This window comes from Pan paniscus, chromosome 3 (genome assembly GCF_029289425.2).
Source record: "Pan paniscus chromosome 3, NHGRI_mPanPan1-v2.0_pri, whole genome shotgun sequence".
In the NCBI taxonomy this organism is placed as follows: Eukaryota; Metazoa; Chordata; class Mammalia; order Primates; family Hominidae; genus Pan; species Pan paniscus.
The window spans coordinates 111382763-111401456 of record NC_073252.2 but is presented as its reverse complement, the minus strand read 5'-3'; the positions used below and the strand labels follow the sequence as shown (position 1 = coordinate 111401456).

At 35.5% G+C, this 18694-nt stretch overlaps 1 protein-coding gene across 50 annotated transcripts in view; it reads right to left on the bottom strand.

Annotated features, from left to right (window-relative positions):
* ANK2 (ankyrin 2) overlaps nt 1-18694 on the bottom strand; it is a 685755-nt gene that overhangs the window by 69812 nt on the left and 597249 nt on the right. For all 50 annotated transcript variants that reach the window (XM_055111732.2, XM_055111740.2, XM_063603575.1 and 47 more), the window contains 2 exons: nt 10197-10269; nt 1936-2080 (listed from right to left, as the gene is read on the bottom strand). In XM_055111732.2, coding sequence (XP_054967707.2) covers nt 1936-2080; nt 10197-10269 — 218 coding nt within the window. The remainder of the gene's footprint in view (nt 1-1935; nt 2081-10196; nt 10270-18694) is intronic.

The following is an 18694-nucleotide window of genomic DNA, read 5'->3' as shown; positions in this document are numbered from 1 at the left end:
AAAAACAGATCAAATCAAGTACTTATTCCTAATAAGGGAGACCATGCAAAAAATAGAAGCTTTATGGTTGACAGTAATAAGACTGTTCATAGATTATCATCAATTTGTGCAATGCCATGAACATTACACTTTATTCAAATTTGAAATCTTTTAAGAATCTCAGAGTATAAGGTCCAAATCTACCAATGTATCAAGACAGCTTATGGAACTCCAGAGGGGCTCCTCCTTCTGGGAGCACCCTTTATCTAAGTTATTGAAGCCAAGGACTCAATTTAATCTCCTTCCTCTTCCTCACCTAACTCATGAAATTCATCATGAAATCTGACTAGTTTTGCCTCCTACACATGTCTCAAAAAACTCTCAAATTTTTTATTTCTGAAATTCTCTCCATGACTATCACCAAGGTTAGAGTGCTAGTCCTCTCATGACACCTGCAGTTAATACACGAACAATTGCTTCTCAGAGTGGCTGCAATCTCCAGGTTTAGTCCTTTGAAACTCTCCTTTAAAATTCATCCTCTTTCTCACTGGCAGAAGGATCCACCTGCAATGCAAATATAATTCCCATCCTCCACACTTACACTCCAGCAACACTGCATTCCCTTTTTTCTCATACACCCTGCGAGCCTTTGCTCAAGACCTTGTTAAGGCTTCAAATGCCCTCCCCACTTTTCCTCACCATTGTTACTCATTATTTGGTCTCAGTTTGGTTTCATCTGCTCCAGGAAGCTAGAGCCTCAGGGCTTCAGTGGCACTCTATGTGTACCACTAGCTTATGCCCTCTCCCATCGCATTAGACTATGAAGTTAGCAAGCCTATCTTGCTAAAGAAAAAAAAAAAGATAGTGGAAGGGGGCATTGGTGCTCAAGGAAAAAGCCCAAGAAAAGTTTGTTTTTGCTAATTATTCACTTAGACTTTAAGGTATTTATTTCTTAGACTCTATGCTGGATATTCATAAAATGGCTTACAATAGTGCCAACTTTAAAACTATAAACCTGAGATTATTGATTAGCAGAACACATTACACTATGTGGACAAACTTCCTTTTTTTTTTTTTTTTTTTTTGTCTCAAGAGACAGTGTCTTGCTATGTTGCCCAGGCTGGACTTGAATTCTGGGGCTCAAGGGATCCTCCAACTCAGCCTCCCAAGTAGCTGAGACTACAGGTACATGCCACTGCACCCAGCTATGACATCCATATTCATGGCCCAACTTATCAGTCATACTTTCAATGAGGAACCACAGAATGTCATTACCTAACTTGCATAAAAAAATAAGAAGTGCCAGTTGTACTAGTTAATAATAACAAAAAGTAGCACTGATCATATATCTCAGAATATTATATAAACCTCCCAGATTTGTCTATTAACACTGGGCTCCCTCAGATTTTGCTCCGATTGTTTCTTGTATCCAGGCTCTCGTGGGATTCTGTTCGGATTCTTTTTCATGAAAAAGTCAGTTCCAGGCAGTTTTGTTCTGAATGTATTTCTTTTTAATTCAGCCTCACAACATACTTTATTCACAGAAATTATGTTACTAACAAAAAAGTGGGGGCAGAAGAGTATCCAAAGTGTCTGTGATGCCGCTCAGTAAGAATGTCTATAAGGCAAAATTGTCCTTTTAATTTGAGGAAAAAGTGGCCAGTGATGAAAAACGCCACATTTAAATGATGAGAACTCTTATTTATGATGGTTTTGCTTCTTACTCGTTGTTTGATTTTACCAAGTTATTTGATCTTTCTAGGCCTCAGTTTTCTGTTCTTTAAAATGGGCATATCTTAAAGTTGTTAGACAATGGAAAAACATAACATGCTAACTGCTGAGATTAATAAGGTACCTATTAAATGCTCAATAACTGCATCTACATTTTTACCATCATCATAAAAAATATGTTGCAGATACTTCTGGCTGACATCAATTATAAGTTTTATGAGATACCTGTCAGATCGTCCTCCCTCCAAGCTGTATCGCAGGTAATTCATACCATCCAGGAACTGACTGCTGGGTAGTGAGTCATCACCCAGTTCTTTTAGGTCCTCAGGCCTAAGGTATTCTCCCCCATCACCAGTCATTGTGTCATCACCTTGAAACAATCAGAGGAAGAAGCAGGATTATTTGTTGAATGTAATATCAACTACAACATATGGTCATGATTGTGAAATGCATCAACATCATTACCTTGACTTTGATGAAACTGCACTGCACACTAGAACACAGAACACCAGCAAACAACTATACAGTGCTAAAACTTAGAGAAACAACATTTGATTCATTTCCTTAGTACTTACCAAGAAGAAGTAATCACTTGAATTTTAATTCTTTTAATATTAAGTTTGGATATCCCTTGTTGTTTACTTCTAGGAGAAAAAACTTCTAAGATGAATTCTAATTATAGATTTATCAAAACATAGGCATAGTCTGCTTTAGGATTAAGCCTACATTACTTTCAGAAAAAAATATGAGTTTTATTAACATTTCAGGAGACTACATCTATTCTTATTCATGAAAAGGTGAAGGGGATGGTTTAATACAGAATCTGTCACATAATACAAGCACAGTGCAAGCTGCATATTATGGATCCCTTGCAAAAAGCCAAAAAGATTATTTAAAAACCAAAAGTTGGCTGGCTGCAGTGGCTCACGCCTGTAATCCCAACCCTTTGGGAGGCTGAGGCAGGTGGATCACCTGAGGTCAGGAGTTCAAGACCAGCCTGACCAATATAGTGAAACCCTGTCTCTACTAAAAATACAAAAATTAGCTGGGCGTGGTGGCACATGCCTGTAGTCCCAGCTACTTGGGAGGCTGAGGCAGGAGAATTGCTTGAACCCAGGAGGTGAAGGTTGCAGTGAGCCGAGATTGCACCACTGCACTCCAGCCTGGGTGACAGAGTGAGACTCATCTCAAAAAAAAAAAAAGTCTGCTTATATACTCTTTCTTTCCCCCAGTCTTCTACCCCACCCCTACTCCCCAAAATTCTAGCACCAAATTCTGAATACTACTCAGGTTCGAGCATCCTGTCCCTCCTCAGAGTCTGTTTGCTTTTGCATTTCATCTTGCTTCTCCTAATTTGCCAGTTCTCACGGCTGTCTCTCAGCAGCCAAGATGGTCACAGGGAATAAATACAACTCAAAATAAGCTTTAACTTCTTGGTCCTTAAAAATCCACAAAACTCCTTAAAAAAATGGGTCCTACATTTCAAATTTTCTTATTTCTCCCATTTATCTTTCCCTCTTGTTACACCTTGGTAGGGTGAGGAAGGTTTATAAGGGTGAAGAAAGAAAAGGTGAGAAAGGTAAAGATAAAAGAAGAGTCTGGCTGGAATGACTCTACATCTGAAGGAGCAAGACACAGCATTTGATCAGGTAGAACATGCAAATCAACCACAGGAACCCAGCCTTCCTCTCTCGTGTGAATAGAATCTTATTAGAAAACAGAAAGACATTTGAAGAATATATTTTTAATCAAATATATCAAAATTTTATGACTCTGGTGACAAGACAAAAATTTAAAACCTCTGATTGGCCAGGTACAGTGGTTCACACCTGTAATCCCAGCACTTTGGGAGGCTGAGGCAGGAGGATTGCTTGAGCTCAGAAGTTTGAAACCAGCCTGAGCAACACCTAGACCTCATCTCTACTAAAAATTTTTTTAAAATTAGCAGGTCATGGTGTCATGCACCTGTATTCCCAGCTACTTGGGAGGCTGAAGTGGGAGAATCGCTTGAGCCCAGGAAGTCGAGGCTACAGTGAGCCATGATCGCACCACTGCACTACAGCCTGGGCAACAGAGTAAGACCCTGTCTCAAAAAGACAAAAAACAAACAAGCAAACAAACAAACAAAAAAACCACCTCTGATTACGCTGAGTTCGTAAGTGAATGTCCTTTACATTCTCCCTTATTTTGTGCATTTTGATGGTTTTGTTATGATGCTATCTGCCTAAGGCTGCTGCTAGGTTCAGTGCTACTTAAAGTGAATTTTTAGCATTTTCATATACACCTGGGGTGGCCCTAGGTATATAGTCAATGTCTTGATTATGTCTCAGAGAGAAATGACCCAAAGAAGCAAAGTCCCTAAATGCTGAAAGCAGTGTCTAAATCCTATCCCAGTGTTGGCATTAGCTGGAAAGCCACCTCTCTGGGGACTAATCTTGTCAGTGCTATATAAAATTTCTCTCGAAGACAGTTAGATGTATATAAATCATGCTATTCAGTAATACATACCAGCAGTGAAAGATGGAAAGTGAAAGCAAGTAGAAATTAACAGAATGTGAAAAATCACTTTGAAAACAATTACCCAGGTTGGTCTATAACTGGAAAATTCTGCATACAAATCAAAGCTTTAAATGTATTTAATGAGCCCCTGAAATAACAGTCATATTCTTGCTTCCCTTGGTGGGTGAGAAGATTTCTGCTAGTGTAAAGCTGGCCCATCCCTGCCTCCAAAGCCTCATCCCCTCCCATCTTCCTAGATACATTGTCTGCTAGGCCCTTCATCTTCAACCTTCTCTCCTCTGTTACAGATTCTATGGAGGTCCTTCCCCTTCCATGGATAAAACATCCATATTTCTGCCATCTCTGAAATATGGTAGCTTCTTTCCCAAACTCTTAGACCTTCTTTATTTCACACTCTGACTCCTGTTTGTTAACAATCAAACTTATCAAGCAGATGCTTGCTAATTTCAGCAATTAATCAGTGGCTGAGAAGTGATTTCTTCTTTGTAAAACTATTCTCCTTAATTTCTCTGACACAAATCTCTCCTGGTCTTCCCCCTATATTTTTGAGTCTTTCTTCCCTGTCTCTACTTCTCTTAAATGTTGACATTTTCCATCTGCCCTTTCTTCTTATTTCACATATTATCACATGGACTTAGAGGTCCACTAACAATACACAGATCTGTATTGGTCCCAGACCTCTCTCATGAATTTTGCATCTATATTTCAATTGCCTTCTGGACTTCTCCACCTAAATTTTCTATAAGCATCTCAGATTTAGCATGTCCACAGCAGAACTCATCTTCTTTACCTCTCCCCTTGTCAATGCGCTTCTCTTTGAAAATTCCCTACATGAGCAAATAGCACGACTACTTCCTTGCCCAAGCCAAGGGGGGAGAAAAGATGATTTAAAATAATGTTCAGATTAAAAGCTTTAGCTCTTATTTGTTTGAAGAGAGTGCCATTAGACTTGGAAAGAATTTTGTACAACTCAGACAGCTTTAAGAGAATCATTATATACTTTCTTTTTTTCAACTTACTTATTCAATGTGAAAACAAAACCAAACTAAAAGCAACCTTTAGTTTTTACATTATAGAACGAACCTAAAATGAATTTCTTTATTATTTCCTATACTTGGAATAACTTCCTTCCGATTGTTACCTATTTACTCACTTAATAGAATGATGATTCCCAGGTTTATGACTTGGCTTTTTCTTGTTGTTTTATTGTCCAATGTTTCCAAACAATTTTGTGAAAACTGTTTTCTACTAACTGGAAAGCATCAGTGTACTGCAGGCTTTTTATGTACAATTGATGTTTTGATACCCGGAAAACACAAGATTCCTCAGTGATAGTGAGTGGTATATTTAACCCCTGTAGGACACGGGTGACAATAGCATGGGAATAACTTAAAGTGGAACGGCGGCCGGGCGTGGTGACTCATGCCTGTAATCCCAGCACTTTGAGAGGCCAAGTAAGGTGGATTCCCTGAGGTCAGGAGTTCGAGAGCAGCCTGGCCAAAATGGTGAAAACCAGTCTCTACTAAAAATACAAAAATTAGCATGGTGGTATACACCTGTAGTCACAGCTACTCTGGGAGCTAAAGGCAGGAGAACCCGGGAGATGGAGGTTGCAGTGAGCTAAGATCACACCACTGCACTCCAGCCTGGGCAACAGAGTGAGACTCCATCACAAAAAAAAAAAAAAAAAAAAAAAAAGGTGGAATGGCTCCCCTTCCTGACAACCCCTCATGATGCTGACAAGGAGATTCTCTGAAACGTTACGGAACCCACTCCCTCTCAAGCAAGCATTATTCCTGCTGAGACATGGAAAAAGGGCTAAAACCTGAGATGAAGAGCCCCACTAAGTGTTAAGTGTTCACAACAGAAGCGAGTGTTTCAAAGGAGAAGGCGCCTCTATATTTCATCCCAACATTCAGCCAGTCTGGAGTTCTCTTGATTACTAGTATACGTCATTCCAGAGTACTAGCAGAGATATATGCACAAGCCACCCACTCATGAATCCATGAGAATAAGGCATACATGAGTCACATTTCTATGGGCATTTTGGTTATACAGATGCCAAAATCTCTGAGCCCCACCTCATCATTTATGGCTGGGAAGCCGAGTCAGTGAAGACAGGGATCAACTCACGATCCTACAAAGACTTAGACGATTACCTTCACATCTTTGGTTAAATCTGGATGCTATAATTCTGTTAGACTGAATTCCCATTTCTGTCTTTTCCTTGCATTTCGCTGCCATATTCCTCCATAAGGATGTTATTTATATCATGGCTGTGCTATTACAATAGTTTTCATACTAGGTTTTTTGATTCCACACCCACCACTTAATAGCTGCGTGCTATTGAACAAACTACTTAATGTCTCTAGGCCTCGTTCTCCAAAAATAAGCCTTTCCTTAACTGAAAACATATGTATATATGTGGAATGATATCCACAGCCTGTGTCACAGGGATGGTATAAGGATTAAATGAGACATGTACCTAGCATTATAGAGATTTAGTAAATGCTTTCTCTTTTCTTAGATTTCTGCTTTCTTCCAGGTTCTTCTCAATAAACTTTTTCTATGTACCACTGCTGGTTAAATCTTTGTAAAAACAGTTTTAAATGTTTTCATCATTAATTGAAATCTTTAAGGTATCGTGTTTCCCTTTCAGTTAAGAATTCAAACAGTCCACAACTGAGCCTGGTATGTTTTTATGCATTAGCAGACCGAATGACTGGAGGATTCTGCCACTCTGTGTCTCTCTCTTGTACTTTCCTATCTCAAGACTTTCCCATACTGTTCCTTATCTAATCCCTAAAATCTATGCGCCCTGTTATTAATCTCTCATCTCTTAGCACGTTCATGAGACTGTGTTAGGTATATCTAGCTCCTGATCTCCCCAAGTGGATATGAAAAACTGACAACATAGTGCCTTACATTATACTTCTTTTAATATATACATTATTTCTCCATATAGGCTTCCTAAAGGCGTGCCTCATGCTCACCTTTGACCACTGTGGCATCAGTTGTAGAGCTTTCCGAAACACAATAACATCATATTCATTATTTGTTAATTGGATTCATGAGTGGATATTATGGATTACTTTAATGTGTATACAGCAAATTAGCCTGATAGGATATCTCAATGTAAGGACATCTCAATGTAAAGTCTTACCTTATGATTTTATCTTGAAGAACCTAAAGAAACATCCTTAATATTTCTCCTTAAAAGCTATTAGTATTAAACATAGTGCCATTCTTAATGGCAAGAGTTTGAATACTCTTTTTGGGTATCGATACACTATTACTACTAATAAAACAATAGACTGTAGAGAAAACAGGGATTAGCTAATAATTTTCAAATACATGTGGCTGCATTGTGTCCACGTGGATGATAGCAGGTTTCATAAAAACATATTAACCTCACAAAACATTAAAGTGTTGGCATTGGCAATGTCAACCAGCTAATTTCCTTCACACTAATTCTTTCCATGAAAAAGTTACTTATCAATACTCAAATAGATCCTTTACATGAAAATTATTCAACTTGAATTTTCCTCTGGGAAAGAAATATCATTAAGTTTTGGCTATTTCTAAAAATGGACTTCTCTTGCCACAAAAGATAATCTTGGTCATTCACCAATATTCTTCACAAACCAAGAGTTCTTATCACCAGTAATATTTAATATATAACATTTTTAATAATGAAAGTACAGAATGTTATAACTTATCTCATTTAATGCAATAGGCAGATCTGAGAGGCTATTTTTTATAAATTTTGTTTATAACTCAATATTAAATACTTCAAATGTATTAACTAATGGAATTCTCCAGCAATTATTTTATAAATAAAGGGCTATTTTTAAATTAAATAATCACTATTCAATTTATCTGATTTATAAATTTAAATTTTCATGTAACAGAGTTGCTTAAAGTGGTACCACGTGTACTTTGGAAACCTCTTACTAGATAAAATATCTTACATTATTCATTTTTCCTTATATGCCAAATTCACCCTAAATAATTTTTAAATGTTACTTTATTCCTATTCTTAGCTATATTAAAAATCACATAACTATTAATATATTTTTAATCACACCTAAAATATATCATCAACCAAGGGGGTGATATAAACTGCATTCATTTCAAGTGGTCTAACTTAGTTATTGTCATGTTCACACTAGCTCAATGTCAACTAACAAAAGAATTACTTTTCTCTAAATTTATATTCTAAGAAAAGATATTAGTTGTGGAAAAATATTTATATAAAGTTCATTAGATTATATAATTATGTTAGCAGTTCTCAATAATAGTTGCAAAATCATTAACAGCACAAACAATTCATGACTTTAGGCTTCTAAGTTAATAAAATCCACACACTCAAATGCATACATATACAATTCCACTCATATTACACATGCTATTTCAAAAGAAACAGATTAGTATTAGGCACACAGATTTAAACAAGTTGTTCTATCCAGTTAAGAAAAATCAAAAGCAAAGAAAAGCTTTCACTCCAAAAATATCCTCTAAGGGTACCTGAATCACTAAGTGCCTCCCCATCAATAAAGTGGTCACCAAACTGTTTAAGAGCTGTTCAACATACAAGTAAAGATAATAAAGATGATCCCACAAAACAAAATATGATATGCATATAGGAATGCTGAAAACTAGTTGGCAAGTATTAAGATAGAACACAAAATTATACTAAATATTTGGAACTGCTGGCCTTGGGAATACCTTTGAATTTACTCAAAATACTACATTGATCCAACATTTGTTCATTCTTGTCATAAATTTTTATAAAAGCTGAGAAAACTCAATACATATTACGAATAGGTGATTCAACAAGTTGGTTCTAAATAAGGACATCTCAATGTAAAGTTTTATCTTATGATTTTATCTCGAAGAACCTAAAGAAACATCTTTAATATTTCTCTGTATAAAAGCAATGAGTATTAAACCTAGTGCCATTCTTAATAGCAATAATTTTTCAAACATACATTTTCATGTACATATATGGTGGTAATTTTTCAATCACGTTCATTGGACCAATAGCTGAACTATTGAAACTTGGTTGCGTGATTTTTTTTTCTTTCTTTTTTCTATCTTCTCATAAAGAAATGCTTGCAAATTTTATATGCTGCTTTCATGATTTTTTAGTAGCACATTTTTTTATCCAAGTGGAATATTACATGGAAGTTCAAAATACAAAACGAAGAAAAGTCAGCTACTCTAGTTGAAGTAGAGATAGGGAGCCGGACACCCTCCAGCTGGCCCATCTCCAGCTATAGCCCAATGTCACACACCCACTCCAGGCAGTCCCCACTGCTCCTTTTTGGAAAGCAGGCTTCCCAGGACTTAGGAAGCCATTTCCTGAGATCATTTTTCATCAACTCTAAAATTATAGGGGGGATATTTTCTGACTTAAATAATACATTCTTCTGTGGAATTTATACTACTTCCTGCTGTACTATTTTTAAACCTTCTATAAGGCTCTTCTCCTCTGGGCTTAAAATATATTCTGTACATATGAACCAACCAGAATACAGAGATTTCTCAATTGAAGAACACTCATCGATGGAGTATACTTTAAAGTCTTTACTTAAAGGCATTTGAATAAAAAAAGATTTTTTAACATAATTCAAACATATTTTAATAACAATTGTGCTATTATATAGCTATTTTAACACATGGTCAGTTTCCAGTTTTTCCCCTTTTCCAGTCATATTATTTAATAGCCATTAATTTTAATGCTAGGAAAAAGAAATAATACCAGAAACAAATATACTAATCAGAACTGCCCCCGGCCCCCGCTGCCATGGCAAAAGTAAATGTATTGAAACAAAGGTGAAAAAGTGACTTTAAATGTTAAGATTCTGTCATCCACATAACCAGCTTGGTCTCTGAAAAAAAGGGTAATTTGCCCTTGTGTAAGAACATGACAGATGTCATAGAAGATTGAATAGAAGTCTTACCCTCTTCATCAGAAACATCAAGAACCTCAGTCATCGTCTCAGGTACATTTAGTTTGTGTTTTTCTGTAATAGTCTGGAAAAACAAAAATCATTAATGTTCAAGTTGAAACCAAAAGTAAACAAAAGATGAAAAGCATCACATGGGAGGCCACACTCAACAGCAGCAGCAAGCCATCGAGCCATGACTACGGGATCTTTCCCGCGTGTATATTTTGGAAATTTGCTTTCATGAAAACTCATTTGTTCTTTTTGAAGATAAATGATCATTTATGCCAGAGAAATTGTACAAGAGACAGTTCATTATTTTGAGTTCTCATTTGAAAAATAAATTCTTTAGCAATGGTATTATTAATAATAATTAGTTGTATTGAGAAAGCAGATTGATGTTTTCAAAGCTTCCCTAAAATGAACTAAGTGACGTTTCCAGAAAAGCTTTAAAAAGAAACAATGAACATATGCAATGTATTAAAAGCAAAGCCATTAGAAAAGAAGCTGTAAATAATGTGAAAGATATAAACTATTTGGGCAGAAAATATGACACATCTCTTTTGGGATCAGAAGATCAAATCATCTCTTTAATATTTCACTGGGCTACAGTTCTGGTTTGTTGCTTATTTGCCTTATGCAATAGCTCTCCAAGGTTGTCAATCCACTGCCTTTCATTCCTCATGTACAGTGTAAGGTTAAGAGACAAGGATCTGAGTCTAGCTGCCTGGGTTAAAATTCTAATTTCATCACTTATTACCTATAAGGCCTTAGCAAGTCCTCTAACCTATATGTGCCTCAATTTCCTCAACCATAAGTAAAGGATAGAAAAGTACTTCATAAAATGGTTATGAAGATTAAATGATGTAATATATGCAAGAGCTCTAAAAATAGTGCTTGGCATATGTTGGCACTCCATAAATATTAGCTACCATAATTTATTATGATTATTGTAACTCAGTATTAAATGCATCTTAAAAGTGAAGAGCCTCTGGACTTTTTATAATCATTCTTGCACTCAAGGAAAATTCTGAATGTCTACTGCATGCTTGGCACTATTTTAGACACAAGACATACCAGTGATTTTTCAGAATAACAGAAATAAGCCAGACATAGAGACAAATACTGCATAATCTCACTTATATGTGGAATCTAAAAAACTCACAGAAGCACAGAATAGACACCTGGTGGTGACCAGGTGTTGGAGAAGGAAGGGGGAGGAGCATTTGGGAGATGTTGGTTAAAAGATACAAAATTTTAGTTGGACAGGAGAAATAAATTCAAGAGATTCATTGTAAAACATGGAGACTATAGTTAATAACAATGTAGTATATACTTGAAAATTGCTGAGAGTAGATTTTAAGTGCGCTCATCACAAAAAAAGGATATGTATGTGGAGGTAATAGATATGTTAATAAGCTTGATTTAGCCATTCCACAATGTGTGTGTGTGTGTGTGTGTGTTTGTGTGTGTATCAAAACATCATGTTGTATATCATAAATATGTACAATTTTTATTTGCCAACTAAAATAAATAAATAAAAGATATGTGTACCCCAAAAACATAAAAATCCAAATCTCATTATTTTGAGCATCACCTAAAGACTATTGAGTGTCAAATTCAAACCTTCAGTTTCTGTAGTGAAAATACATTAAGGGCATCAATTGACCCTGTCACGGAAACTTTAAAAAAAAATGAATCCCTTGACATAAGAGTAACATCTTCAACTAAAACCACCAAAGTACAAAAAATAGGTTGTCTAGTTTTTTAGGCTTTGACCTAGATGTTAGATAATTGTTTGAAAGGCTATAATGAACCTATCATCAATTATTTTCTTTCCAAAAGCAGTAGATAACTTCAAATATATTTACAAAGAAATTCAACTGGTTAATCAACTTCCACTGAGCAACTCTGACTATATACATATATAAGATCTGTGTGATCATAATGTGATACTGCATGAGCTTTTTGGTGGCTCTTTGTTTTCTTCAGAAAACTGATTAAACTGGCTCAGAAGAGCCCTGTGATTCAGTAAAGAGGGAGAGGTAGCAAGGCCTCATCTCTCATTCCATGCTACGATCGTGTTGAGCTGCCTTTATTTTGACAGGTCATGTTCTCTCATGCCTCTGAGTTTTTCCACATATTCTCTCATTTACCAGAAATCTTCTTTCCCTTCTTCTCTTGGCTCAGGTTAGATGTGACTTTCTTGGAGAAACATTCCTTGATCCTCCCCAGTGAATGTCTTTGTTTAACTGTGTTTATCTGCTGCTATGTACTCCTAGAGCATCGTGTGTGCTGTGTCATACACTACGCACTGTGTGTGCCCTCTCTGCTTATCTGCCTCCACATGAGAGTGTGAGTCATTTAAGAGGAAGATTGTTTCCACAGCACCTGAAACATAGCAGGAGCTTTTCAAATATATATCAAAAACTCGTTAATACTAAATTATGCAAAAAATAAATTTAAAATCCATATCATGATGAAATGGATTGTCTTTGGGTGGAATTTTAGTTAAAAGACAGGAAGAAACAGAGAAAGTAAAGAAAGTCTCCTGCTACTCACATGAAGGCACAGTTGGAGGCAAGGGTTGTAAATTCAGCTTGCCTGCATATTTCTAGTGATATTTAAATAGTTTTATTCAGAGTCTTATTCACTGAAAGCAAACTAAATGCTGCAGGAAAAACAAAAGTATCCATCCAAAAATCTGGAGAATAGTAGTGGTTGACAAATATTTGTTGAATGAACAAACTCAAAAAGACTATTATAATATACAATTTGATTATTATTTTAATATTATACATTTTAATTTAGAAATTTAACACCAATAAATTATAGCCCATATTCTGTATTAGTGGTATTCAACTATAGCTACATACTACAATTATTAGAAACATTTAAAAAATATTGTTGCTTGGGTCCCATCATAGACCAATTAAATCAAAATCCATAGGGATCGGGCCCAGCTATAATAGGGACCAGGGTATTTTTTAAAGGTTCCTTAGGTGGGTTTATTGCACAGCTCAATTTGAGATTCATTTTCCTGTATTAGGGAAAGTGTATAAATTGCAGGAAAATGATTTGTATTTAAAATATAACATAGAGACTACCCTACTATGAAATCTTATTCAACTTTTTTTTTTTTTTTTGAGATGTCGTTTCACTCTTGTTGCCCAGGCTGGAGTGCAATGGCAAGATCTCAGCTCACTGCAACCTCCGCCTCCCAGGTTCAAGCCATTCTCCTGCCTCAGCCTCCCGAATGGCTGGGATTACAGGTGTGCACCAGCACGCCTGGCACATTTTTGTATTTGTAGTAGAGATGGGGCTTCACCATGTTGGCCTGGCTGGTCTCGAACTCTTGACGTCAGGTGATCCACCTACCTCGGCCTCCCAAAGTGCTGGTATTACAGATGTGAGCTACCGCGGCTGAACTTTATTCAACTTTTTGGGAATATTTAAAAATGTGAAAGGATGTCTACTATATTAGACTGTATTAGAAAGTTAATTTTTGCAGAAATGTTTTAGAGTATTTGTCCTTCGTAGTAAACATTTCAATAAGGAGATGATTCTCTGTTTGAAAATAATTACTGGAGATACTTTTTAAATGATTAAGTTTCATTGCCTGGTAGTCTCAGTTTCTATTTTCAGGTGCTGATAATGGGACTATATTTTCTTTGTACTTGTAAGAGTGGAAACAATAATTTACTTCAGTTTGGTCACTGAATGCTATCAGAATTATCAGCAAATATATGTGGCAACAGAAAAAGTAATACACTGTGATCATATTGGTCATGGATATTTTTCTGTATAGATATTAAAAATGGCCTCTATGTGCAATGTGGTAAATATAATATCATTTATACATGAGAAGGTATTTGACCTTTAGAAGGCCATCAGTAAATATTTGTTGAATGGATGGAAAATAAGTAGTCCTACATATGTATAATGTAACAAGAAATGAATACATATTTTCCTTTTAAACAAAATGTCCTTTGAAAACTTGATTATTTAAACATAAACATGGTTTTATGCAACTACCTCTGAATCGTACATAGAGAACAAGGCTATAGTGAAACGATCATGGACATCTCTTTCTGCTACAGAATCCAAGAAACTATGGTCAAGATTAGAAACTACTTTAAAAGTTAAAATGAGTAGGATACTAAGTACAAGTTTAATGGGATATAATTAAATCGGATAATATGGCAAAAGAAATGGTATATAATAGATGGAAGAGAGATTTAATAATGAATTTATATTGTTAATCACGATATGAAAAATGTAGAAAATAAAGTAGGAGTTCTTAACATTCTGCTTTACAAATAGTTGCCAATATCTGATTTGTTCTATGCAAAAGAAACTGTGTGTTTAACTGATCTTCACTTAGCCAGCCCTCACTCAGCCAATCCTCCTGGTCACCAATTGCATTTATATCACATAATCACTAAGCCACCACAGCATACTGAGTGATCTTGGTTATGATGCCACCTTTTAATGCCCACATCCATAGCTTCCATCAGTGGAGTTCAAGCTAAACTTGTTTTTGTTTCTAAACATACTTATACCAATCATACATATTAATATAACTTTAATAACTAAATTAAATATTATTAAATACTGTTTATTTTTTCTAGAAAAACTAGGGTACATGTTTTTTAAAGTCCTAACAAAGGAGAGTCACTGAAAGTAATACCCAATTAGATGTAATTGAGACAATTATAACAGGTTGAAAATACATGTCAAAAGTTTAAAAAGATTCTGCACTAAGTATGTCTTTTTAAGAAAATACACAGCGGGGGCTCAGGCCTGTAATCCTAGCATTTTGGGAGGCCAAGGCAGGTGGATCGTTTGAGACGAGCCTGGACAACGTGGCAAAACCCTGTCTCTACAAAACAATACAAAAATTAGCCAGGAGTGGTGGCACCTGCCCACCTACTACTCCCGAGTAGTCCCTGTTACTCTGGAAGCTAAGATGGGAGGATCACCTGAGCTGCAGTGAACCGTGATAGCACCACTACACTTCAGCCTGGGCAACAGCGTGAGATCCTGTCTCAAAAAAAAAGAAAGAAAAGGAAAGTACACAGAACATACAAATATCATATAAATATACATATTATAGCATATATATACATAATATAATAGGTATTGATATTGTTTGTGCAAGAATGGCAATTTAATTTCTAATCGATGGACCTATATTTAAAGAAAAGGTCTTGGCTCTACCTCAAAAGGTGTCAAATGACTTTACAAGTATTTATTGTATTGCCATTTTTATGGCTCCTATTTTAAAAATTTTTAAATTGTTATGGATACACAGTTGTACATACTTACGGGGTACAAGTGATATTTTGATATAAACATAAGTATAATGATCAAATCAGGGTAATTGGGATATCCATCACCTCAAACATTTATCATTTCTTTTTAAAGTCCTAACAAAGGTGAGTCACTGAAAGTAATACCCAATTAGATGTAATTGAGACTATTATAACAGGTTGAAAAAACATGTCAAAAGTTTAAAAAGATTCTGCACTAAGTATGTCTTTTTAAGAAAATACACAGCGGGGGCTCAGGCCTGTAATCCTAGCATTTTGGGAGGCCAAAATGCCTCCCCAGTGGATTTCGGGACATTCCAAATCCACTTCTCTAGTTATGTTGAAATATACATTTTAGTTAACTATAGTTAGCCTGCTATGCTGCCTAACACTAGATCTTACTCGTTCTATCTGACTGTATTTTTGTACCCATTAGACAACTCCTCTATCCCCTCCTCCCCTGATTTTCATGTTAACTGACTTATGGCATCAGGTAAGATTTAGGACTTAGAATATTCACATTTTCTGAGTTTACTGAACTATTCCCTAATGTTCAAGTAATAATATAATATAATATTTTTATTTTACTAATTTATTCAGTAATTTATGGTCTGCATACCAATTATATGCAACATAAAACACAATCACTTTAAGATTATACAAATAATAGAAATAATTGATGATGGTTGATCAATTAGCGGAAGGATGAGTCATATGTCACAGTTCTTCCAAGCTGCATTAGTGGATTGGGCTTGTTGGCTTCTGTCACCAGAAATGTGTCTCTACCATTCTGATATCCATTCTGGCAAACATGTAGTGATTGTAATCCCAGGAGAATGCTAAAATGTCTCATATTCCCTGCTGTATCTCACAAAGTAAAGTTAGAAAAGCAAAGGTTAAGGAAACAAACTACGATTCCAAAATGTCTCAGAAGTTTCTACAGAAGTGGTTTTTCCTTTACAAACTACTGCCTTATTCTGGTCTCTACACAACGACTTTATTCATACTTTGGGGTAAAGAACTCAAAAGAAAGAATAGGAAAGGAAACTTTCTTTGATCAAAAGGACTACATGGTTGCTCATATGGCACATCATACAAATCCAATTCATGTTAAATTAATATGTCAGTTGTGCAGGTGTAATGCAACTGCTGCATTTAAGCGGTAATAACATTAACTTTTATTAATTTTACTTAACTATTAAGTTGTCTATTGTGCTGTCAACAGTAGTTTCAAATTATTTTTGTGACTGTAGATTTTAGAAAATGATATTGAATATCACTCTCCCACAAAAATCAATGAAGAGCACTATTTAAGTGGTTTTTCTTTTTGTTGAAAATTAGGTGAAAACAGTTTCTTCACAAAATTCCTATTAAGCTATTTTCAGCAAAACCAAAGTCAGTTATATCAGAAAGGTTAAGAACATGGGCTTTAAAACCTGACAACCTAAATCTGAAGCTTAGATCTTCCCTCAATGCCTTACATATTTTTAAACTTAAATATTACTGTTTTTAATATCATTAACAATACATTATGTGGAAAAAATATTATGTGGGAAAAGAATGATTGAAAATCTCTTTCCAAAGAGAGGAAGTTCATTGTAAGAAGACTCCCAGAATAGATGAGAATAAGTCTATTCTTCCAATCCTTACCCCAAAATTCCATTTCACAAAACAATGAAGCTCACAATTATAAGAGAAACCAGTTCAAAGAGCAGCAGACAGTGAAGAGAGACCAGCATCGAAACATGTAACCATTAAAACTATCCATTTAGATAATAGAGATACTTGTTTAGTTCATGTGGACAACGATTTCTTAGTGTCCTAATTGAAAGCAGAAATGCTGTTATGTTTTCTATTTTTATTGGCTTTTCACCTAGAAACTTGAATTCTAAGTATAGCGACTTTTGATGGAGCAATGCTCAGCTACAGAATGTAGAGAATAATAGTTACCAGAAAAGAAAAAAAGTTCACAGAGGGTTCTAAAAGGAATTTTCATCCCATCTTTTCCAGAGATAGATGTGGTAGAGAGATGATCTTGTATCTGATTTCTGACAAGGACACTGAGAACTTTATTTAGAGACAGCAATTACAGTATTTAGAGACAAACCAGAGAATGCTTATTTGCTCTTCTTTTTAAATAGAGATCTTTGTTTGAAGTCATTCACCTGAGTAATATCTACAAACCTGAGATCTCTTTGAAACCAGACATGTAAGTTCCATAGTTTTGTTGAGTAAAATATGAATTTATTTTCTTACCAAGCCTGAGTCTTATTCTCTACTCTCATGACACTGAAGTTGCTGGTGGGGAGGAGTAATGTTTTCACCACTGATAATTCTTCAGCACTTAGCACAGAACTTAGCACATATTTTATATCCAATAAATAATGAAGGAATAAATCAGTTAATGAAATGAATGGAAGCAAAGTAGGTACAAGATAGCAAGAGATACAAGCTTGCCATCTAGTGATAACTTGGTAAAATAAACATACATTATTCCCAGAGCAGGGAAAAGGTAAAAAGTTGAGAGAAAACATGACTTCTAATGGCAGAACAGGTGTGCTTGGCCAATCTTGCCACTAAAGGCTTCACGTATTGTGATGTACACCTTGTTTTAAAGATATCAAATGAAGTGGCATATATGTGTAGGCCCTTAATATGAAGATTTTCCTGGTATAAGAAATCATAAAATAAGAAAAAGCCATTAAATATAGTGACCTACAAGTATGGTGCTAGGCAGTGACAGGACCTGTTTTTCTCCTATATAATTTATCAAAGCTATACTTTAAATCTTTAAAAATATTGTGGTGAACTGGCCGAAGGTTTTAAGATTCTGCTTCAGAAAACAAGCAGTGCTATTCTTTCCCATCTAAATTCAGTTTGTGTCTTGCAGCTCATTAATAAATCATAGGCCACTCTGCTTAAAACTGCACGTTAAACCAACTGTATTCCATCACTTCAATGTATGTCAACAGGAACTTACTGTCAGCCTGAAGAACAAAATTCCTTTCTTTTTCCTCACATCTGTCAAAAACACCAAGCATTTCAAACTCTATATGCATTTTTAGTTTGGAGCATTTACTAGAACCTCCTTCAGAATTCTTTATTTGTTCATTTGTGGTTTTATTGTCTTTGAAGAGCTTCTCATGTCATACTGTTCTTCTACTTTTCTACTTTACGAAGCTAAATTAAAGAGCCATTCTT